Source organism: Trichogramma pretiosum, unplaced genomic scaffold, assembly GCF_000599845.2.
Source record: "Trichogramma pretiosum strain Unisexual culture from Peru unplaced genomic scaffold, Tpre_2.0 scaffold24, whole genome shotgun sequence".
Taxonomy (NCBI): Eukaryota; Metazoa; Arthropoda; class Insecta; order Hymenoptera; family Trichogrammatidae; genus Trichogramma; species Trichogramma pretiosum.
Genome location: NW_019641611.1, coordinates 1855984 through 1875701, shown reverse-complemented (window position 1 = coordinate 1875701; position 19718 = coordinate 1855984). Strand labels below are relative to the sequence as shown.

Below are 19718 nucleotides of genomic sequence, written 5' to 3'. Positions count from 1 at the left end.
TATAAAATTTGAACGGTTCACAGCATCATCTCGGAATATTCGATGAATCGGCGAACAACTCGAAACGCATCTTCAGTCGCGATATACGATCATCGGCTCACTATCAATGAAAAGTCGCTCGCGAAAGAGGAGGAGAGAGGAGATGCCTTTAGAGGATGAACGACTGCAGAAACTATATAATACACAATGTGCACATATGCTGTACACTATACCGAGTATATAATATTTCTCTCTCGCTCTTTCACACGGACAGGGCAGTACACACACACGCACACAGAGTCAGTTCGCGCGCGCTACAATATCGCCTACTCGGCTGAACGGTGGCCGCGCGCTGCCTCATGGGAGTAGTCCCTCCGGCACGCCGGAGTTCTCCGCACCTGCAGCACGCGCGAATCGTCGCACAGCACGCACGTACATAGAAAAGAAGATCAGCTCCAAAGACGCGGGGATTCGCAATCAGGACCCGATGCTGCCATCGGCGGAACCGAAGCCTCCGACGTCTCATTGTATATTTACCTCTTCTTATCGCGTGCATTCAAATTATAGATAATCGTGTGCTTGTGTCGTGCGTATGTGTGAGCTCGTGTGTGTGTGTGCGTGTATGTTGTGCTGCGCTACCGCCACTGCTGTTGGCAAGGATTACGGTGCCGCGTATAATACCACGACGACGATACGAGGTACCGATATTATACACAGCACAGCATAAAAGTGACTCGTGTACAACGATCGGACTAGAGAAAAGAAGGAGGAGAGACGCCGACGCAGGCGCGCAGGTCGTCCGCATCCGTCCGCTCTGCTGCTGCTGCTTGGCCGCCCTGCCGTACTGGCAGGTAAATTAATCGCGAGAGTCAACAGTCAGGTATTTTGGGCGTTGACCGCGCGCGCGCGACTCCAGATCATTTCCAATTGCCGACGCCGCGGCTTTTCTATCTCTCGAGATCAAATTTTATCCTCCCACCGAGACGATCGTTTGCTAATCGCTCTGGATCTAGTTTTTTTTTTGGAAATCCGAGATCCGCGAGTCGTCGCGCAATATACATGAAAAGGCGGCGGCGAATGGCGAACCAGCATTACCGCCGCTAACTGCCTGCCTGCTTGCCTGTATACTATATACCTCGTTTCGCGTACGTAGCAAATAACCTGTTGTACGCCTGTCTGTACACAGTCGCGCACGTCTTTTACTCGCGCAGAGTCGTGGACATTGGCGTGATGTCAATGCTTTGGTAAAAAAAAAAAAAAAATAGAAAAGAAAAGAAAAAGAGTCGTTTGTATAGATGCGCGAGCCACCGTAGACGGATATCGAATGCCTAATTGTTGTACAGTCTCGAAGGTACTTTTTTCTCACTTGTTCGCTTCTCTCGCTCTCTCTTTTTTTTCTCTTTCTCTCTCTCTCTCTATCTATCTCTCTCAACTCTCTCTCTTTCTCTCTGTGTCTATCTTTCGCTGTCGCTTGCTCCTTTTCTCGCTTTGCTTACTTATATTTAGAACGGTTGCACAAAAAACACACGAAGCTAATGTGGATGAGGTGTGGCTGTGTTGAGCCGTGTTAAAGTACATTACACTCGGTCGTAAGCCTTTCTGCAGCTCATTGGTCAATGACATTGTTTGTTTATCACGAGTGCGAGTATATATCTGTATACATATGCAGCCCAAGAGCACATGTCCGATTGCTATTCAGTGATAACGAGCATCGTATAACGCCTATTAACGGTCTTTAATTATCACGTAAACAAACGACGACGAAGTTTTGCGACCGATGCACCAGAGCTAAAACTCCGACGTTCGAACTTTCCCTACGTACGAGTTTTTGCCTAAAAATATCCGTACACATTTGGGGTCCCAAGCTTATATAAAGCGACCGCCAAAACGTGCACACTCGAATTCGGAGTAAAGGCAATTCTCGGAGTGAAAAAGAAAAAACTCAAGAATCCGAGAGGCGTCTCGTTACTCGCGCGCGTTAGCGATGTAAGGCGTGGGCGCTCGAGACATCCTATAGCTATGTGTACCACAATGAATGAACGTTTAATGCCTCCTCGTGTTGTTGATTAAAATTTCGTCGTCTGTACACGGCGCAATCGCTTCCAGAAAGTCGCGTTTCCTCGTAAAAGATAGGCTTAAATCTATAGCTTGCATTAACTTGTAAATTCGATCGATTGATTTGTCACACGCGTCCATTGAAAATAACAAGTGCAAGCTCAGCACGTATACGCCTAGGACATTGAAAATGTGACCAAGTCGCTCGAACGGCTACGTGATGCGGAGAAAAAAAAAGTCAAAGAATATAATATACAAACAGTCGTATACGTGCACGTATAAAGTTAATGCAGACGATACAATTGAGAGTGAAATTATAATTCCTTTGGTGTGTATGTGCATCACGTCGAATTGCCTCTTGTATACACGTTGCGCAGAGCAAGAGCTCCGTGACTCATAACGATATAATCGGTAAAGCTATAGCGTAGATATATTTATATTGGTGCTCTACGTACAAATAGTATCAAATGTCAACCGCAGCGCAATCGAAAAGAGAGCGAATATAATACCGATCGCTCTAATTAACTCTCTTTCTCTCTTTCTTCTTGATACGTTATCATTTTCATTCAATCATTCATTTATTATGTTCAGAAAAATGCGGTGCCCGTACGTAGTGGCGTTTCTGGTACTCTGCTGCGGCGCGATCGTCAGCCAGGCTCAGTTCAATCCACAAGACGGCGTCACCGATCAACCTTGGTCATGGCAGAGCAGAGTTCCGAGTTACAACGATCAGACTTACAAAGAGCAGCAACAGCAACAGCAGCAGCAGTCCGATTATTCCGAGAGGGATTGGGACAGGTCGAATAATCGACCCGATTGGAATCGCGATAAGGACAGCAACAGTATTTTCACGTACAGACCCACGGCCTCGCAAAATGAAAACATCATCATCAAAGAGGCGTAAGTGTCTGTCAATGTCGCGCGTTCGCGCGAAAAAATCGAGCGCAAAGAGGGACACTGTTCGAACAATGGACTAATCTTTGTCAATTTGCTCACACACAGGTCGTACTTCATCGTCGCTTCCCGCATGGTGCGTCCGGGACAAGTTTATCGGGTCGGCGTGAATATTCTGCACTCGCCGCTGCCCATGATGGTGCGCGCCTCGATTCAGCGCAACGGCGTCGAGCTCGCCTCCGATTACGAGGAGGTGCGCGAGGGCATACCCGAGCAGCTGATGCTGAGGATGCCGCCGACCTCGGTGCGCGGCGATTACAGGCTGCGAGTCGAGGGCAACTACAACAGCCTGACCGGCGGCCAGGCCTTCATCAACGAGACCCAGCTCGCCTTCACCCAGAGGTCCATGACCATTTTCATTCAGTGCGACAAGCCCGTTTACATGCAAGGCCAGACCATCAGGTGAGTTTACGTGATTTTTTGTTCGACCAGTCGTATAGTAGGAGTGACATTTGACTCGAATTTGAATCGATCGGCAGATTCCGAACGATACCCATCAACACGGAGCTGAAGGCCTTCGACGACACGGTCGAGGTGCACATGCTGGACCCGCACCGTCGCATCATGCGTCGCTGGCTCAGTCGTCAGAGCAATCTCGGCACGGTCTCGCTGTCCTACCAGCTGTCCGACCAACCCGTCTTCGGCGAGTGGATCATCAAGGTCATCGCCCAAGGCCAGGTCGAGGAGAAGACCATCTTCGTCGAGGAATACTACCAGACGCGCTTCGAGGTCAACGTCACCATGCCGGCCTTCTTCTTCGAGAACGAGCCCTACATACACGGCATCGTCCAGGCGAATTACACGTCGGGCGCCCAGGTCCACGGCAATCTGACCCTCAAGGCGAGCTTCAAGCCCATCGACAAGTACAGGCAGAGCACGGGCACCTACGAGAACATTCCCGATCGCTACTTCACCTTCAACGAGGTCTACCCGGCCTGGTTCAATCCGCCGGATCTGTACAGGCAGGAGGTGCCGGTGCTGCGCTTCTTCAACGGCACCTACAAGTTCCAGTATCCGATGATCGATCTGCTGCAGCAGCTGCCCAGCGGCGGCCTCGAGGGCGTCGAGGTCATGGTCACGGCCACGGTCGGCGAGCACTTCCTCAACGAGGTCATCGTCGGCTACTCCACCGCTCGCATCTACAATTCCAGCGTGAAGATCCACTTCTTCGGGGGCTCGCCGCAGGTCTTCAAGCCCGGCATGCCGTTCGATTTGAATCTCGTGGCGTCGTTCCACGACGGCTCGCCCCTCAGGCCCGATCAGCTGCGCGGCTCGAGGTTGGAGGTGCATGGCGACATCGAGATGCGCGGCGGACGTCGCCAGTTGGAGAACCAGCTGGTGAGGGTGTCGTCCGACAACAGCGCCGTCTGGTCTCTGCACGTGGACCTGCGCAAGCAGCTCGGCCTCATGGACAATCCCCAGAAGGCTCAGCAAATGCTCAACGACATCACGGCGATGCACTTCAAAGCGGACTTCGTCGACGGCGAGGGCCATCACGCGCACGCCGATATGCACATGCTGGCTCACGACTCGCCCCAGCAGAAGCACATAAAGATCTGGACGTCGACGGAGAAGGCCAAAGTCAGCGAGTATCTGGTGCTGCACGTGCAGACCAACTTCTACATCGAGAGCTTCAACTACCTCATCATGTCGAAGGGCTCGATCATACTGCAAGGCGACGAGCTCATGCAGCAGACCATCAAGACGTTCGCGGTGCCGCTGAGCGCCGAGATGGCGCCCGTGGCCACGGTCGTCGCTTACTACGTCGGCAAGTACGGCGACGTCGTGGCTGACTCGCTCACCGTCCCGGTGAACGGCATATCGCGCAACAACTTCACCGTGACGATCAACAACAAAAAGTCGAGAACCGGAGAGAGGGTGGAGGTGGCCATCTACGGCGAGCCCGGCGCCTACGTGGCTCTGTCGGGCATCGACCGGTCCTTCTACTCGATGCAGGCCGGCAACGAGCTGACCTACGCCAACGTCATCGAGAAGATGTCGTCGTTCGGCGAGGAGACCAACGGCACGCACTCGCACACCTGGCTCTTCCACGAGGGCGATCCCGACAACGTCGTCTACTTTCCCTCGTCGACCTACGGCATCGACGCCAATCGGACCTTCGAGTACGCCGGCCTGGTCGTGTTCACCGACGCGCTCGTCTATCGCAGGCCCGAGCAGTGCAACAAGACGGCCGGCATGCTCGAGTGCTACCTCACCGGCAAGTGCTACCGCGCCGATCTGCGGTGCAACGGCCACAAGGACTGCGAAGACGGCACCGACGAGGCCCGCTGTCCCCAGTTCAATGCGACCGACATCGCCCACTTCCGCAAGTGGCGCTTCAGCCGCATACTGCGCCAGTACGAGAACGTCTGGATGTGGCGCGACGTCAACATCGGTCCGCACGGCCGCTTCATCTTCAACATCGACGTGCCCAAGACGCCCGTCCACTGGATGATCACGGCCTTCGGCATGAGCCCGACCGCCGGCTTCGGTATGCTGACCAATGCCCTCGAGTACATATCGATACTGCCGTTCTACATCAACGTCGAGATGCCCACGCACAGCAAGCAGGGCGAGCAGATCGGTATACGCGTCTCCGTCTTCAATTACATGCGCACCAATATCGAGTGCACGGTCGTGCTCGAAGGTAAGTTCAGCAAATTGCGTATATTATAATGTCGAGGGAAATTCCAACTCATTACGAATTCGCAGACTCGAAGGATTACAAGTTCGTTCACGTGGAGGAAGCCGGGGTGGTGCAGTCCTACCGACCGCGAACGTCCTTCGGCGAGCACCAGTTCTTCATCTGGATTCCAGCTCAAGAGGCGTCGATTGTTTACTTGCCGATCGTACCGGTCCGGCTGGGAGAGATCAAGGTTCACATTCACGCGACGACCTTGATCGGTCGGGACTCGGCAACGCGCACTCTTTACGTCGAGGCTGACGGTCTGCCCCAGTACAGGCATCAGTCGGTCCTGCTCGACTTGAGCAATCGCGCCTACGTCTTCCAGTACATGCACGTCAACATCACGGAGACCCCGCTCATACCGTACGAGGAGGATCGCTACTACATCTTCGGCTCGAACAAGGCCACCATCAGCGTGGTCGGCGACGTGGTGGGCCCGATCTTTCCCACGATGCCGGTCAACGCTACGAGCCTCATAGGCCTGCCCATGGACAGCGGCGAGCAGTCAATGTTCAGCTTCGCCGCCAACATGTACACGACCCTGCACATGCGCCTCATCAATCAGCGCAATCTCACCCAGGAGAAGCAGAGCTTCTACTACATGAACATCGGCTACCAGCGCCAGCTGTCCTACATGAATCCCGACGGCTCGTTCTCGCTGTTCCGTAGCGACTGGAACCAGTCGTCGCCCAGCGTCTGGCTGACGGCCTACTGCGTGCGCATCTTCGAGGAGGCGAGCTTCTACGAGTGGGAGAACTACCTCTACATCGATCCCAAGGTCATCGCCCAAGCCGTCTCCTGGCTGCTGGATCATCAGACGCCCGAGGGATCCTTTTACGAGGTCACCTGGCTGCCCGATCGCAAGATGAACAGCACGCTCAGCTTCGACGAGGAGCGCTTCGCGGTCCGCCATCGCAACATATCGCTCACGGCCCACGTCATCATCACCCTCGAGGCCGTCAAGGATCTGTCCGACGGTCTGGGCGCCAGGGTCGCGCTCGCCGCGGCCAACGCCGTCAGGTGGCTCGAGCAGAATCTCCAGCTGCTGGAGATGAAGGGCCGGCCTTACGAGATAGCCATCGTGGCCTACGCGCTCCTCCAAGCCAAGGCCTCGACGGCCGAGCAGGCCTTCAACATACTGCGCCGGCATCGTCGCGACGAGGGTGGCCTCATGTACTGGGGTCGCGAGTTCGTGCCCCAACCGCCGACCAAGACGGAAAATCAGAAGCCCTTCCTGCTGCCAAGACTGCCTTACAAGTACGACTCGGAAAATATCGAGACGACGGCTTACGCGCTATTGGTGCACGTGGCCCGTCAAGAAGTCGATATCGAGCCGATAGTCAAGTGGCTCAACAGCCAGCGACTCACCGACGGCGGTTGGGCCTCGACGCAAGACACGGCTTGGGCCATGAAGGCCTTGATGGAGTACACCGTGAGGTCGAGAATTCGAGACGTCAGCCAGCTGAGCGTGACGGTGGAGGCCACGGCGCTGCCCGGCGAGACCAAGACCCTTCACGTCAACAACAAGAATCTCGCCAAACTTCAAACTTTGGAGATTCCCGAAGCTTGGGGTACGGTCAAAGTCCAAGCTAAGGGTGCGGGTTACGCCATTCTGCAGATGCACGTGCAATACAACGTCGATATCAAGAGGTTTCAAACGCAGCCACCGGTGCCGGCTTTCGATTTGGTCACGCATGCTAATTTCTACGGTAGAAATCAGTCTCACATTACATATCTGAGTTGTCAAAGGTAAGAGTAGCAGTTAAAAATATTTTCGAGCGGAGATTGATAACTATTCTTGATTATTCAGATGGACCAATGTCAATGAATCGGTGCGTTCTGGCATGGCTGTGTTGGACGTGACGATTCCAACGGGTTACATTATTCAACAGCAAAATCTCGATACTTACGTACGATCGCGGCAGGTGCGCAATCTGCAACGAGCTCGTTTCCAACCGTCCAAAGTACTCTTCTACTTCGACTACCTCGACGAGGAAGAAACATGCGTCAACTTTACTATTGAACGCTGGTATCCAGTCGCCAATATGTCCAGATATTTACCGATCAGAGTCTACGATTATTATTCACCAGGTAACATTTTTACCGATCTTCCTTTTTTTTTTTTTAATATAAAGTAGATACCACACTGAGACTAAGCAAGCAATGTTTTGAGATTTTCACTAAATGTTTGTTTTTTGGACATTTACATAGTTTTTCGGAAAATATCAAGTGAAAATCTCAAAAAACGTTCTGAAAAATTTTCATTTTGGCCTGACATTGATCATTAATATTTTTTATCTATTTTACAGAGAGATTTAATGAAACCATGTTTGACTCGTTGCCCACGTACGTCCTGAACATCTGCGAAGTTTGTGGAAGCTCGCAATGTCCTTACTGCCCGATTTACAATGCGGCGATGCTTCTGACGTCGCCCAGTTACTTCTTCGTCACGATGTTCGCCCTAGTCAGTGTCATTCGGCACTTCAGAACGCAAGAGCTGGAGATTGGCTAGGCCTTAAAGTGCTACTAAAAATTTTTATATTTGTAATGAAATGAATTGCAATCTGATGACTATTTCCGTCCATTTGCGAGTGATCAGCTGAACCAATAGTTACATAAGTTATAAAAGTAGAATGTAAAAATAGTCTAATTCTCAAAGAATTAGGTTTTACATATTTAGATCTGCGTTGAATTTTATGTTTTAGCTAATTGCTATTTTTATATGAGCTTGAACTTTAACAAGTTCAATGATAATTGCTGTAGATTGTAGGTTGTCTCAAAAATCTATGTAAGTTTCACATCAACATACCAAGGTTGCCTTTATACTAAACGTTGACAGTTGTAAATGTTAGACTAGAATAAGCGTACCCAATAAGTATACAAGAATCACAAATTTTGATAAAGAAAATTTTCTACCCTTATTTTTACATAGAATCATCGCATAAAAATTTAGCAAAGCACACCGATTAAAATGTTTAGAATCGTTAAAAAAGGTATAAGAATCTTCCATTAATGTTAAGTTTCACTTGAGTGAAAAACAAACATTGTATTGAAATTAGTTATTCAATTTATCTATCAAACATTTAATCTATGAAAACGTTATGCCTAGTACAAATATATGAACTCTATATGACTAAAACGAAGAGATTTTTATCAACAATGATGCACAAAGTTTTTGAAAAAACTGAACAATTCCGTCCTATAAATAAGTGCTTTAATTTTTACATATAGAGGTTGAGAATCTCATTTTTCTCTTGAATAGAAAAATATATTTACTCTAGAATAAAAAAAAACTAATAATATAATGTAACAATTTCTTTTTATTCAATTGTAAATGATTTGATAAGATTAAACCTAATATCTGTATCCATGAAAGATAGAAAGAAATTGTTAAAATGAGAAAGCAACGATTCAAAGAAATCAAAACTTTGTTGCTAGTTTTAAGCCTGTTTTCTTGTTTTAATGTGTGACTAAAATAGAAAACTTTTTTTATAAAAATCGGGGATATTCTTATGAATTGAACGAAAAAAATTAAATTCTGCATCACTTTACAATAAAACCAATTATGCACAGCTGGCCAAAGATTCAGTCGCGGCTACGTTATAAATCATGTAAAAATGAACAATATTTTATTTTATGTAAAAAGTAACTAACAATTTTTATTTGTAAACCTATTTTATGCTTTATAAACAAGTTATTATATACAAAAACAAAACAGCTTTCTGATGTTATTATCTCATTTGTGCAGCCAATAACAAAATTTACTCTTTAACATGTTAAAAAATTTTTTAATATTTTATAATATTTGTAGAATAAAAAAGTTTTATAAACAAATTCAAATATTCTTTACAATTCATCAGCTTTATAAATATAATACACATTACACATCATTGTAAACATATTAATACTTTTAACACTTATGACCCTCATGAATGGCAACAGTTCCAAATGTTAAATTTTCATAGCTAACATTTTTAAATCCAGCGTGGGTAATCATACTCTGAAATTACAATACAGTTTATAATCAGTATATACTTTTTAATACTAAAAGAAACAAGATGAGTAATTATTACTTTGAATTCTTCTTGTTTAGGAAAACGCCTAATACTTTCAACAAGGTATTGATAAGGTTTGTATTGACCAGCAATAAGAGTTCCTAAGACTGGAATCATTTGAAATGAATACTGATCATAAACCCTAAAATAAGAAAGAGTTTATTAATATTAATTTGAAGTGAATATTAAATTATTTCTGAAGAACTCACCATCTCAGTAAATCATTTTCTACGTGACTAAATTCTAAACATAAAAATCTTCCACCAGGCTTCAATACTCTATGGGCTTCAGAGAGTGCCTATTTAACAGAGATTAATTATAAAATGCAGGGTATAGAAATATTAATAAACAATCATACAAACTTTATCTATCCTTGTAACATTTCTAATTCCGAATGCAATAGTATAAGCAGTAAAAGTATTATCTTCAAATGGTAATTTTTCGGCATCACCTTGCACCCATTTTATGTCGTGACCATTTTCAACGGTATAGCCTAGTCTACTTGCTCTGGCTTGTCCAACATCCAACATATTTGCATTAATATCAAACACAGTGACATGACTTTTGACAGCTTTTGGATTAGGTTTATTCTGTAAGTGTTGAAGATATCTGAACGTTATATCTCCTGTACCACCAGCACAATCAAGCAGTTTGCACCCATGTTGCGGATTGAGTTTTTGAATAAATTGATCTTTCCATATTCTATGAATGCCAAAACTCATAGCATCATTCATCTGATCATAAGAATCAGCTACATTTTCAAATACTGAATATACTGCAATTGAAACGAAAAAAAATTGAATTTTTACTGTATTTATTTTAGAAATTTCTATAAATTCAAGCATTTTTTTCTACCTTCTTTAACTTTTTCCGATTCTTTTACAGTTTTAAATCCAAAATGCGTGGTTTTATCATTGTCTTCGTTTATTTTGGCATTGGTGCGGTGATAGCAGCTAGTTTTAAAACTCTGTTTTTTTAGCACATTATAATCTCTAAACAAAGAAAACCGAAACTGTTTGCTCAAATTCATTATTGCAATGAATTTTGTTGTTATTATTAGTAAATGAAAAAATTGATTGACACAACGAACGTAATTGAAAAAGTATCACTAGTTTTTAAAGGTTACTTCTTCGTCAACCCCACTCCTTCGTTTGTCAACTACACGTGATTATTTTGGCGTAGGTGTAGCAGATATATTCTAGCTAGGCTTGAAAATTGTCTTGCATCGTGCTCTGATAAAATTCAACGAAGACGTTTAAATAATACAATCGAGCATCTCATAAGCACAAGACGATTGCCTTAATCAAAACATCAGGTGCATTGTAAAAACAAAGAGGAAGTTACAAATAAAACATCGCAATCTTCAACTCATGCAAGTTTCATCGATTAATTGTCTGCAGTTCCGTTTGCTGCAAGTTGGTAAACCGTTCGTTTTTTTTTTTCGCCGCGTAAAATCGAAAACAAAAAATGACGAGTGTTGCGAAATAGAGCAACAATAATCGAAGTATAGTCTCGCACGCGCGCTAGCAGCGATTGTCAATGTGCAGAGTTCATTGTGTAAATTGTACAAAGTGCAGAGTGTCTCGATCTTGTATTCGCGCGCGCGGCTATCTCGCTGGCGAAATTTTGCCAAGAGAATAGGTCGCGTACTCTCGTGGTTGGCAAGCGAATTCGCAGTCAACGCCAGGCCGCCAAATTGAGCCAGGGCCACATAATAAAGCCGTACAAAGCACGGCGTTGTACATATTTTGCGAGTGTGGGCTACATAGTCAATATAGGCACATATTGCACAAATACAGAGAGACTCAGAGATCCCTGCTTTACGCATACATTTATAAATTTACGCACGCATTTTGCATTAGCCCGACGACGACTCGCCGCCGCCGACGCCGCTGAGACTTACACATACACAGTCACTCGTACACAAATATAGTTGCGTGTCAGTGACGTGTAGTGTGTTTCCTTGTGTGTGTTGTGTAGTGTGTACACATACGTACCGTCCGTCACGCACGCATGTGTAAGTGCACTTGTATATATAGCTATATTATAGTCCTATGCTTATAGGCGAGAGCCAGGGACCTACTGTGCATTAGTGCAAAAGAGAAAGAAAACGCAAACCTTCCTGCCGCGATGAACTGCTGATCTCTCACCTGCCCGCGAGCTCATATCAAAGGAACATAAAGCGAGCTTCGCATAATAATTAATAATATATCAACGTCGGCGTGTACGTGTCCTTAGAGCACGCGCATGGGGTGCTTTTCCGACGCCGTGGCATATTTTTAATTCTGCGCGATAATCTCTGGCTACATCGTGTCACGGACCCACCGATGCCGTCGTCGCTGCTGTGAACCGCATACTTACCGTCAGTGCGCGAGTTACTGCACACGCGAACTATATAAAGTGGGAAAAAGAAAGACAGAGAGCGAGTGAGCGAAAAAGAGAGAGAGAGACAGAGAAAGAGAACAGAGACGCGAGAACCCGCAGTTGCCTCTTGTGTGCACTTGTGCTCTTATATCTATATATTATTGTCGTCGTTGCTTGTCGTCCTGAGGCGCCTTAGGCTTCTTTGGTTGATGTATCGTTTATATCCTACCCGTGCAGATATATATTGTACGTAGCATATATCCACCAAAGTGTGTCTCTGCTGTGGCTTATTATACATACAGACATTCACGCACACATGAAATATAAGCCCTTATCACGGACATGTTGTTCGTAGCGTTATAATAGAGGTAGGCAATGATTTTTAAATTCATAATACTGCTCTATGTGTGCAACACACCGATCCGTGAATGAACCAAAGTAGTGATAGTGCACCCCATGGCTCTGCTGTGTATATTGAAGCAATTCTCGTCGTGATCATTTCTTGTGCATCGATGTATATATCTCATCGGGCTGATCTCTCTCGCTCGCTCGCTTGCTCGCTACTCTGTGTATTTGCACTCGGCAGTAGTTTCTCTCTTTTTCACATTGGCCGTGTATACATGTATACAATGCGATTGTACATGTGTGTACATATATTTGTTGTGCGATGCTTGCTTGTGCATACAACTCTTCTAATACTATAATCGTCTCTCGATCAGATTACAATCTAATGCACTTTCAGTCCTCTTGACTGCGACTTATTTGCTTCAACGCTCGCTAAGTCTCATCCACGTACCGATGCATCCAAGCTTTACGGCTCTCACTTGCTTTTTCATTGACACTTTCGCTCGAAATCGTACGCCTTTGCTGTTTCTTGGTTATGATGACTATCTGTTATTGTATATATGTAGCGAGCTCTAAATTAGCGTCAAATATCTTTCTTTTTCCTTCCCCGTTTGTGTGTGAAAATTCAAAGTGAGAATCCAAGATTTTTTCATTCATACTTGCTTCTGTTTGTGTTCTGTTGCAGTGGGTGAGCTGGGCTCCCTCAAGACTGAATAGTTGTTCTAGGCTATGGCCAATTTGAATTTTGAACAGCCACCAAGAAGCTTGACTAATACCAGCTTAGCACAGCGTGGAGTTAGCAGTGGAAATAGTCTCAACAGTTCGACCCTAGCGGGTCATGTCACTCCTACATCAGGAATGTTTTCCGGATCGTCAACTAGTGCACCAGGTGCAACAAATTCTTCAGTTATTGGACCCAATTTATCCTATCATCCCGGTGGTACAACCTCTGGAATTGGTAGTGTACAAACGAGCTCCAATCATCAGGCACAGCAACAGCAACATCAACAGCAGCTATCTCCTATGAATAGTAGGGGATTATTTGGACAGAGAGCATTTACTGGCGATAGACGTAACATGCCTACTTTAGGGTAAGCTCCTTCACTGTATCAAATATTTATATTTACATTGGCTCTACACAGTGCCATGAATAACAGAAATTTTAATAGTATTTTGATTCTATCTCACTGATCTTAAACATATTTCATTAGCTCAACAAAAAGTTCAAAAATGGTAGTGTTGAAAATAATAAAAAATTGTAGATGCTTGTTACTTTATTATTAACTTTCTTAAGAGTAGATTTATTTGTGCAATTCTGCAATCTTCAGACATTATTATAGTTATTCAAAATAATCACTGAATAATCTTACTTCATTTGTTTTGATGAAACCTATAATTTAGACTAGTGGTCAATAATAAAACTTGTTTCATATTCAGATTTATTTTATCTGCTTGTCCAAACAAGCTAAATGAATAAGTTTTATTCATAACAATTAATATTTATCTTGGTGAAATATACTATTTTAATGAAATAATGAGATGTCCAAGTGTCAAATCAATAGTAGAGTTTGTGACATTGTAATGTTAAGAACATTTTTTGGTTATGTTTACATGTTGTTTAAAATTGTTGTATATGAGAAATAATATTAATTAATTTTTTGTGATTTCACAGCAACACTAACCCAATGGGTGGTATGAGCAATTTTGGCATACCTCAAAATCGTAGCTACGGATCTCAAAATACCATCAGTAGTTTTCATTCAGCATTTGGCAGTGGGTCAGGCGGGGGTGGTGATACAAGTACACCTCCTATATTAGACTTATCCGAGTTTCCTTCATTAACTAATAGAGGCCAAGGAGATTCCTCCATGCCCCAACCTAGTCCAATGCCAGGCAAACAACCATACGGTAAGACATAATCATATGCATTCTTGAGTTTGTAGAAGCTATTTTTTTATTTTCCATAACAATTTGTTTCAAATGCTAATAATTTTTTAATTTCTTTAATTTAAAACAATTTAGTTTCATTTAAATTCTCTTCAGTTGGAATGGTGAAGCAGCCTACATCGGAATCAAGTGAATTCACAATGAGTTCAGAGGACTTTCCTGCGTTACCAGGAACACAAAATAGAGATGGTCCATCGCCGGGTGGTAGTGGGTTGCAGAGTGAAAAAAATATGAATGTTGGTTTAGGTCCAGAATTAAATCCAGACGTATTACAATCCAATAGATCTGCTTCTGAAAAAGCGCAATCTGCGAAAAAAGGCATTCAAACGAGTCCAGATGGTTTGTAGTAATTTATTTTACTTCTGCAGTTGATTGTCAGATTTTTTCGTGTTGTAAATGATGTGTTTTTTTTTATTTCCAGGTAAAGTGACGAACATACCAGCGAGTATGGTCAAAGATCAATTCGGAATGGTAGGACTATTAACGTTTATCAGAGCAGCGGAAACGGATCCAAACCTCGTAACACTAGCACTAGGTCAAGATCTCACGGCGCTTGGACTGAATTTAAACTCGCCCGATAATTTGTATCAAAATTTCGGTGGTCCCTGGGCGGAAACGCCCTGCCGGCCACAGGACATAGACTTTCACGTTCCACCCGAGTACCTCATTAATTCATCCATCAGGTACTTGAAGTGCTAATGTGCGGCTAAAGTGTACTTGTGAAATTAGCATTATGATAACTTTTTCTTTCATCATAGGGACAAACTGGCACCTGTTAAGTTAAATCGATATAAGGACGATCTCTTATTCTACATGTTTTATACGAACTGTGGGGATGTCTTGCAATTGGCAGCAGCAGCAGAATTGTAAGTTTAACAATTGGCGAGTTGTCGCGAATGAGATTTCTTTTTTTGATAAATTAAAAACTGTGATACTATGTGTAATCTAAAGGTATACTCGAGAATGGCGGTACCATATGGAAGAAAAAGTGTGGATAACGCAAGCGCAAGGTTTAGAACCCGAAGAAAAAACAGCTACGTACGAGCGTGGTACTTATTACTACTTTGATGCGCAAAATTGGCGCAAAGTGGCAAAAGAATTCCATCTAGAGTACTCAAAATTGGAAGGTAGGCCTCACCTGCCTAGCAGCTTCCATCAAGCTCAGCCTTGACCAGGGCAAATATCGCCTCAGCCGCAAGCGCCCTCGCCTATATCCGCCCACGCGACCAGGTGAATTGTGTCCAAGAAGTTGTAGTAATGAGCATCGACGTATCGCGCATGGATTATAATGGAGGGCAGCCCACGATTTGTTAATATACTATACATACATACACAAATATTCTACATACACACACAGAATTGAAAACAAACACATAATCTTAGCTTTTTATGTAAAGCTATAAAACAAGCCTCGTACTGTTCAACAGTTTTGAGGCAATTGAGCCATTGTATAAATATATACTAACTGATCAAATTCAGCATTCTTTAATAAAACACGAAAAAGAAACAATTAAATCGACCGGGTTGCACGTTTACATTATTATTGTTATTAAAGACAGTGTGAGAAAGGGATAAAATCCTCTTTGATATGTTGTTGCCGTCATTATGAATTGCTCGGCATTTACGAATTAATTACTTGTACAAATATTAATTATTAATTACGGAAGAGGTTTTCTATTCTCGAAACGAACGCAAGGATTATTTTATTGTGTTGTATTACTATTTGCAAGAAAAACAAAGAAAAAATGTTTAGCGAAGAGATAATGAGTTTTAGCTGGCTCTTTATTTTTTTACAGTACCTAAATATAATGCCGTTCAACGACTTTATTGTACATGATAATTGCGTAATCGGTAATATCTCGCTGATAGTTTAACATTTTGTTCTTCATTATTCCACTGCGTAGTTGAACTCGTGTACTATAAAAATAATAATTTCAACGTCGGTTTTAATGAAACAAAAAGATCCATGTGACATCGTTGAAGTTTTGTCTCTTCTCTCTCGACGGTGTGTCGCTGTGATTAAAGCTTAAGGATTTAACGAGGTATAGATGTGGACATTTGAAATTACTGTAAAAACAAATCGATAATTTATTTTTATCATAATACAATATATTGCTTTGGACATTTTTTAAAAATAATTGCATTATTTTTAATTACTCCTTAGCATTGCATTTTTAAATTTGTCGTTCATTTCTAATATTAAACATCAGAACAAATTTTAAACGAACAGAATATCTTAACGAGAGTGGTGCCGGCGAAGGATATTGGAGCGCTGAGAAGATCTTAAAAAAACGTATTATTTATACTGCCTGCCGAGAGTTACGTTGTAGAAGTTTCTATGTGATATTGATCAGTCATTATTGAGTGAATTTTGCATATCCTCACTTGGGAGGTAAAATAACTTCATTATACATAATTCTTGCCGAGTGCTTGATTTTTTTTTCTTTTTGTTCGATCTGAAATATATAATTTGTAAACAAATTAAATCTACAGACTTACTATCGTATATAGAATGAACTTTTAAAAGTAGATCGTGTGTGATATATTTTCTACCGTACTTTTTGTTTAATAATATAGTATGGAAAAATGAGATTACTTGTAAGTAATCAAGTAAATCTAAAAAACTTGATCTTTTTTTGATATACAATTGATAAATTGGTAAATAATGTAAATACAAAAAATAAAATTATAAATGAAAATAAGTTTTGTTGGAAAAATTTTGTGTGGGAGCACAGTTAAACTCACTCATGATTAATTACTTTATAATTACTTTATAATGTAGAACTTAAGAATGTATTCGTTGTCAATGTGTACAAAAATCTACGGTTCTTTTTTTTTATTTTATTCATCAAAGAACACAAATTACTGCGTCTGTACATTTACTTCGTTTATGAAATTTTTTTTTTAGAAAAAAAAAACATAATGTTATTCAAAAACATCTCATGTGCGACTATGCATACGTTCATCAGCTGCGAAGGTTATTCATTTTGTATAAATACTCGTGTAATTAGCTGTAGCATACGAAGCATGATAACCTTTGCTCTTAATAATAATGGAATTTTATTATTATAAAAAAAAAAACAAGTATCCGAATTAATTTATTATTCAATCGAGTAGAAAGACCAGTTCATCCGTAGCTTATTGTATAGCCCATGGATAACATGAGCGTCTCTTTGATAGCTGGATGCAGCTGCTTCTCGAAGTAGTGCGTGATAGCCTGACTGGCACTCCTCAGAAAGACGTCCTCCATTTCGCGGGCAATGTCGGCTCTGGATCGCCACAAGGAATCGAGCAGAGCATCGGCCGCCGGATTTCCACCGACGACGTTGCCACTGAGTCGGTTTTCCTCCTCGATGGAGTCGTCGTAGGCCGACGAGTTGGCCAAGAGATTGGCCGAGTCGCTGATCGTTGGATCGTAGATTCTGGATTTTTTCGCGTCAGCATCAGAAGCAGCAGCAGCAGGAGCAGCGCGCCCACTGCGCCTGATCCTCGGCTCGCTATCCATCAAGCGGTCCGAGTAGGGCTGAATCATGGAGTTGACCATGGGCCTGCAGCCGTAGGCGTAAATCGAGGCGAATCTCGGCTCGAGGAAGCTCGACTCGGTCCTGATGCGCATCTGGCCGCGGCCACGGGCTATGGGGCTCGTGTAAAACTCCATGCCGGCGCGTCGCAGACGCAGACTCATGCGACAGGACTCGGCCGGCAAGAGGAGACGCGGTTCCGGCTGCTGCTGCTGTCGCGAGATCGGCGACGAGGCGGAGGCGAGATCGTGCGCGACGAGCTGCACCAAGCCCGTGACGGCGAGCTCGTTGAAAGCCACTCGCGTGCGTATGGAATTGTTGCTCGGCTCGTAGCTGCAGCGCTCGACCTTGGCCCAGTTGCTCGGGTCCACGCGATTGTTCGACTTGGGATTGGGTATCTGAAAGAGAAATCGGATAAATCGGTAAAAATGTACGAATAAATCGGTAATTGCGCAACGGTGCGGATGCGATGCTCGCGATTACCTCGACGACGAGCTTCGTGACGGAAACGTCGATCGGCGCGGATCTGAGTCGTTGGCGATAAATCGGATCGAGGTCGGAGTCCGGCTCGTACCTTCGCCTGGCCAAGTGGCTGCGCTGATGCATCATGTCGAGGGCTCGCTCGAGCCTGTCGCCGCAGCGACGCTCGGCCGCCGCCACCGCGAGGCAACCGCTCGTTATTACGGCTAACGCGAGCACGAGAGCGATCGACGAGTTTTTCATCTGCTTCATGTTGCAGGTCTACATGAAGGAGGAGGAGGCGATCGGCCCGATCGTCGAGCGATTACTGAAGCTCGCTCTCAGGACGCGGCGGCTTTGGCAACGCTTGACTCGCAGCCGAGGAAGTGCCTAATGCAAGCCGACGACGATGCAGTTGTTGTTCCAGGATGCATGACATCCGCGTCCGCAGGTGCACAGGCAACTTTCGCCTCCCGCTGAGAAAGCCGCGCGATATATGATTCTCCTCGTATATATGCTGAGTTATTTATCTTTCGACACCTCCTCTCGTCTGTATATCCGTATGGACTTGCGGAGCTGTTACGCGATCGTTGCCGCTCGCCTGGATGCAGCAGGGCCAAACCGATACGGATTACCTATTGTTGTTACGAGCTCTGATCCTCATCGATAGATATCCGTGTAGGCGCAGCGCTGCCGAACGCGGGGGGATATTAGCTGGCAGAATTTTTGCCAGCCGCTTACGCAATTGCGCCGAGCGAGACGACGGGCGTGATTTGGACAAATTTTGCAGTTGCTAAGACGAGAGTTGTAAATGACGCTCATCCGCTGTCGAGCGCGACTTGGCGAGCTTCCGAGGGATATTTCGATATATACTTTTATTCCAAACGGAAAAACTCAGCTGTATGTATGTTGAGGCACAAGATTTCCCACACATACATTCACACACACTCGAGTGACACTGTTTTTTTATCCTATTTTTTCCACAGAAAGTCAGGAAATTATTTTTGTTTCGATGAATTCCAAATAATTGCGCGCGTATTAGAAAGCAGCGGCAGCCTTATTTTTCCTCTTTTTATTATATTTCGTACGAACGTAATTTGTAATATGCACGCGCGAAATGAAAGTTTCAGTTGTAAGCGCTGAACTATGCGAATTCACTGATTCGGCTGGAAAAGCAGGATCCAGCCTTGGAAGCACCCTTTTTTCGGAGCAAAGCTCATCACTCGAAGAAAAAAAAATATAGAAAAACTCACTGGCGCGCAATCTCGAAAGCGTACGTATATGTGCGCGCGCGTAAAACTCTCTTCTCGAAGCGTCTCGTTCGGCAGATAAGACAACAATGAAAGTGGCCGC

The 19718-nt window shown here is 44.3% G+C and overlaps 4 protein-coding genes across 11 annotated transcripts; 2 read left to right on the top strand and 2 right to left on the bottom strand.

Moving 5' to 3' along the window:
* The first annotated feature begins 367 nt into the window (after positions 1-367).
* Positions 368-8474, top strand: LOC106648418 (CD109 antigen). 3 transcript variants are annotated; one of them, XM_014365315.2, is made up of 7 exons: positions 368-506; positions 2626-2934; positions 3037-3390; positions 3468-5635; positions 5701-7423; positions 7485-7765; positions 7984-8474. In XM_014365315.2, the coding sequence occupies exons 2-7, from the start codon at positions 2630-2632 to the stop codon at positions 8184-8186; spliced, it is 5034 nt and encodes a 1677-aa protein (XP_014220801.1). In that variant the 5' UTR covers positions 368-506; positions 2626-2629; the 3' UTR covers positions 8187-8474. The 3 variants fall into 3 exon arrangements, with proteins under 3 accessions (XP_014220801.1, XP_014220800.1, XP_014220802.1); XM_014365314.2 differs by lacking the exon at positions 368-506 and adding an exon at positions 518-830; XM_014365316.2 differs by lacking the exon at positions 368-506 and adding an exon at positions 518-1330.
* Positions 8475-8581: 107 nt separating this feature from the next.
* Positions 8582-11309, bottom strand: LOC106648420 (2-methoxy-6-polyprenyl-1,4-benzoquinol methylase, mitochondrial). Its single transcript, XM_014365317.2, has 5 exons — positions 10585-11309; positions 10092-10504; positions 9939-10027; positions 9748-9871; positions 8582-9674 (listed from the first exon to the last, which is right to left on the bottom strand). The coding sequence occupies exons 1-5, from the start codon at positions 10757-10759 to the stop codon at positions 9585-9587; spliced, it is 891 nt and encodes a 296-aa protein (XP_014220803.1). The 5' UTR covers positions 10760-11309; the 3' UTR covers positions 8582-9584.
* Positions 11310-11656: 347 nt separating this feature from the next.
* LOC106648201 (CCR4-NOT transcription complex subunit 2) lies at positions 11657-16144 on the top strand. Of its 6 annotated transcripts, none has more exons than XM_014364895.2 (7): positions 11657-11746; positions 13124-13529; positions 14111-14346; positions 14461-14724; positions 14807-15068; positions 15144-15251; positions 15337-16144. In XM_014364895.2, exons 2-7 carry the CDS (start codon positions 13168-13170, stop codon positions 15554-15556), a joined length of 1452 nt encoding a protein of 483 aa, XP_014220381.1. In that variant the 5' UTR covers positions 11657-11746; positions 13124-13167; the 3' UTR covers positions 15557-16144. The 6 variants fall into 6 exon arrangements, with proteins under 6 accessions (XP_014220381.1, XP_014220383.1, XP_014220385.1 ...); XM_014364897.2 differs by lacking the exon at positions 11657-11746 and adding an exon at positions 11804-12091; XM_014364899.2 differs by lacking the exon at positions 11657-11746 and adding an exon at positions 11804-12129.
* A 1034-nt stretch (positions 16145-17178) lies between these two features.
* Positions 17179-18638, bottom strand: LOC106648169. Its single transcript, XM_014364852.2, has 2 exons — positions 18390-18638; positions 17179-18304 (listed from the first exon to the last, which is right to left on the bottom strand). Exons 1-2 carry the CDS (start codon positions 18636-18638, stop codon positions 17513-17515), a joined length of 1041 nt encoding a protein of 346 aa, XP_014220338.1. The 3' UTR covers positions 17179-17512.
* Between the last annotated feature and the right edge of the window lie 1080 nt (positions 18639-19718).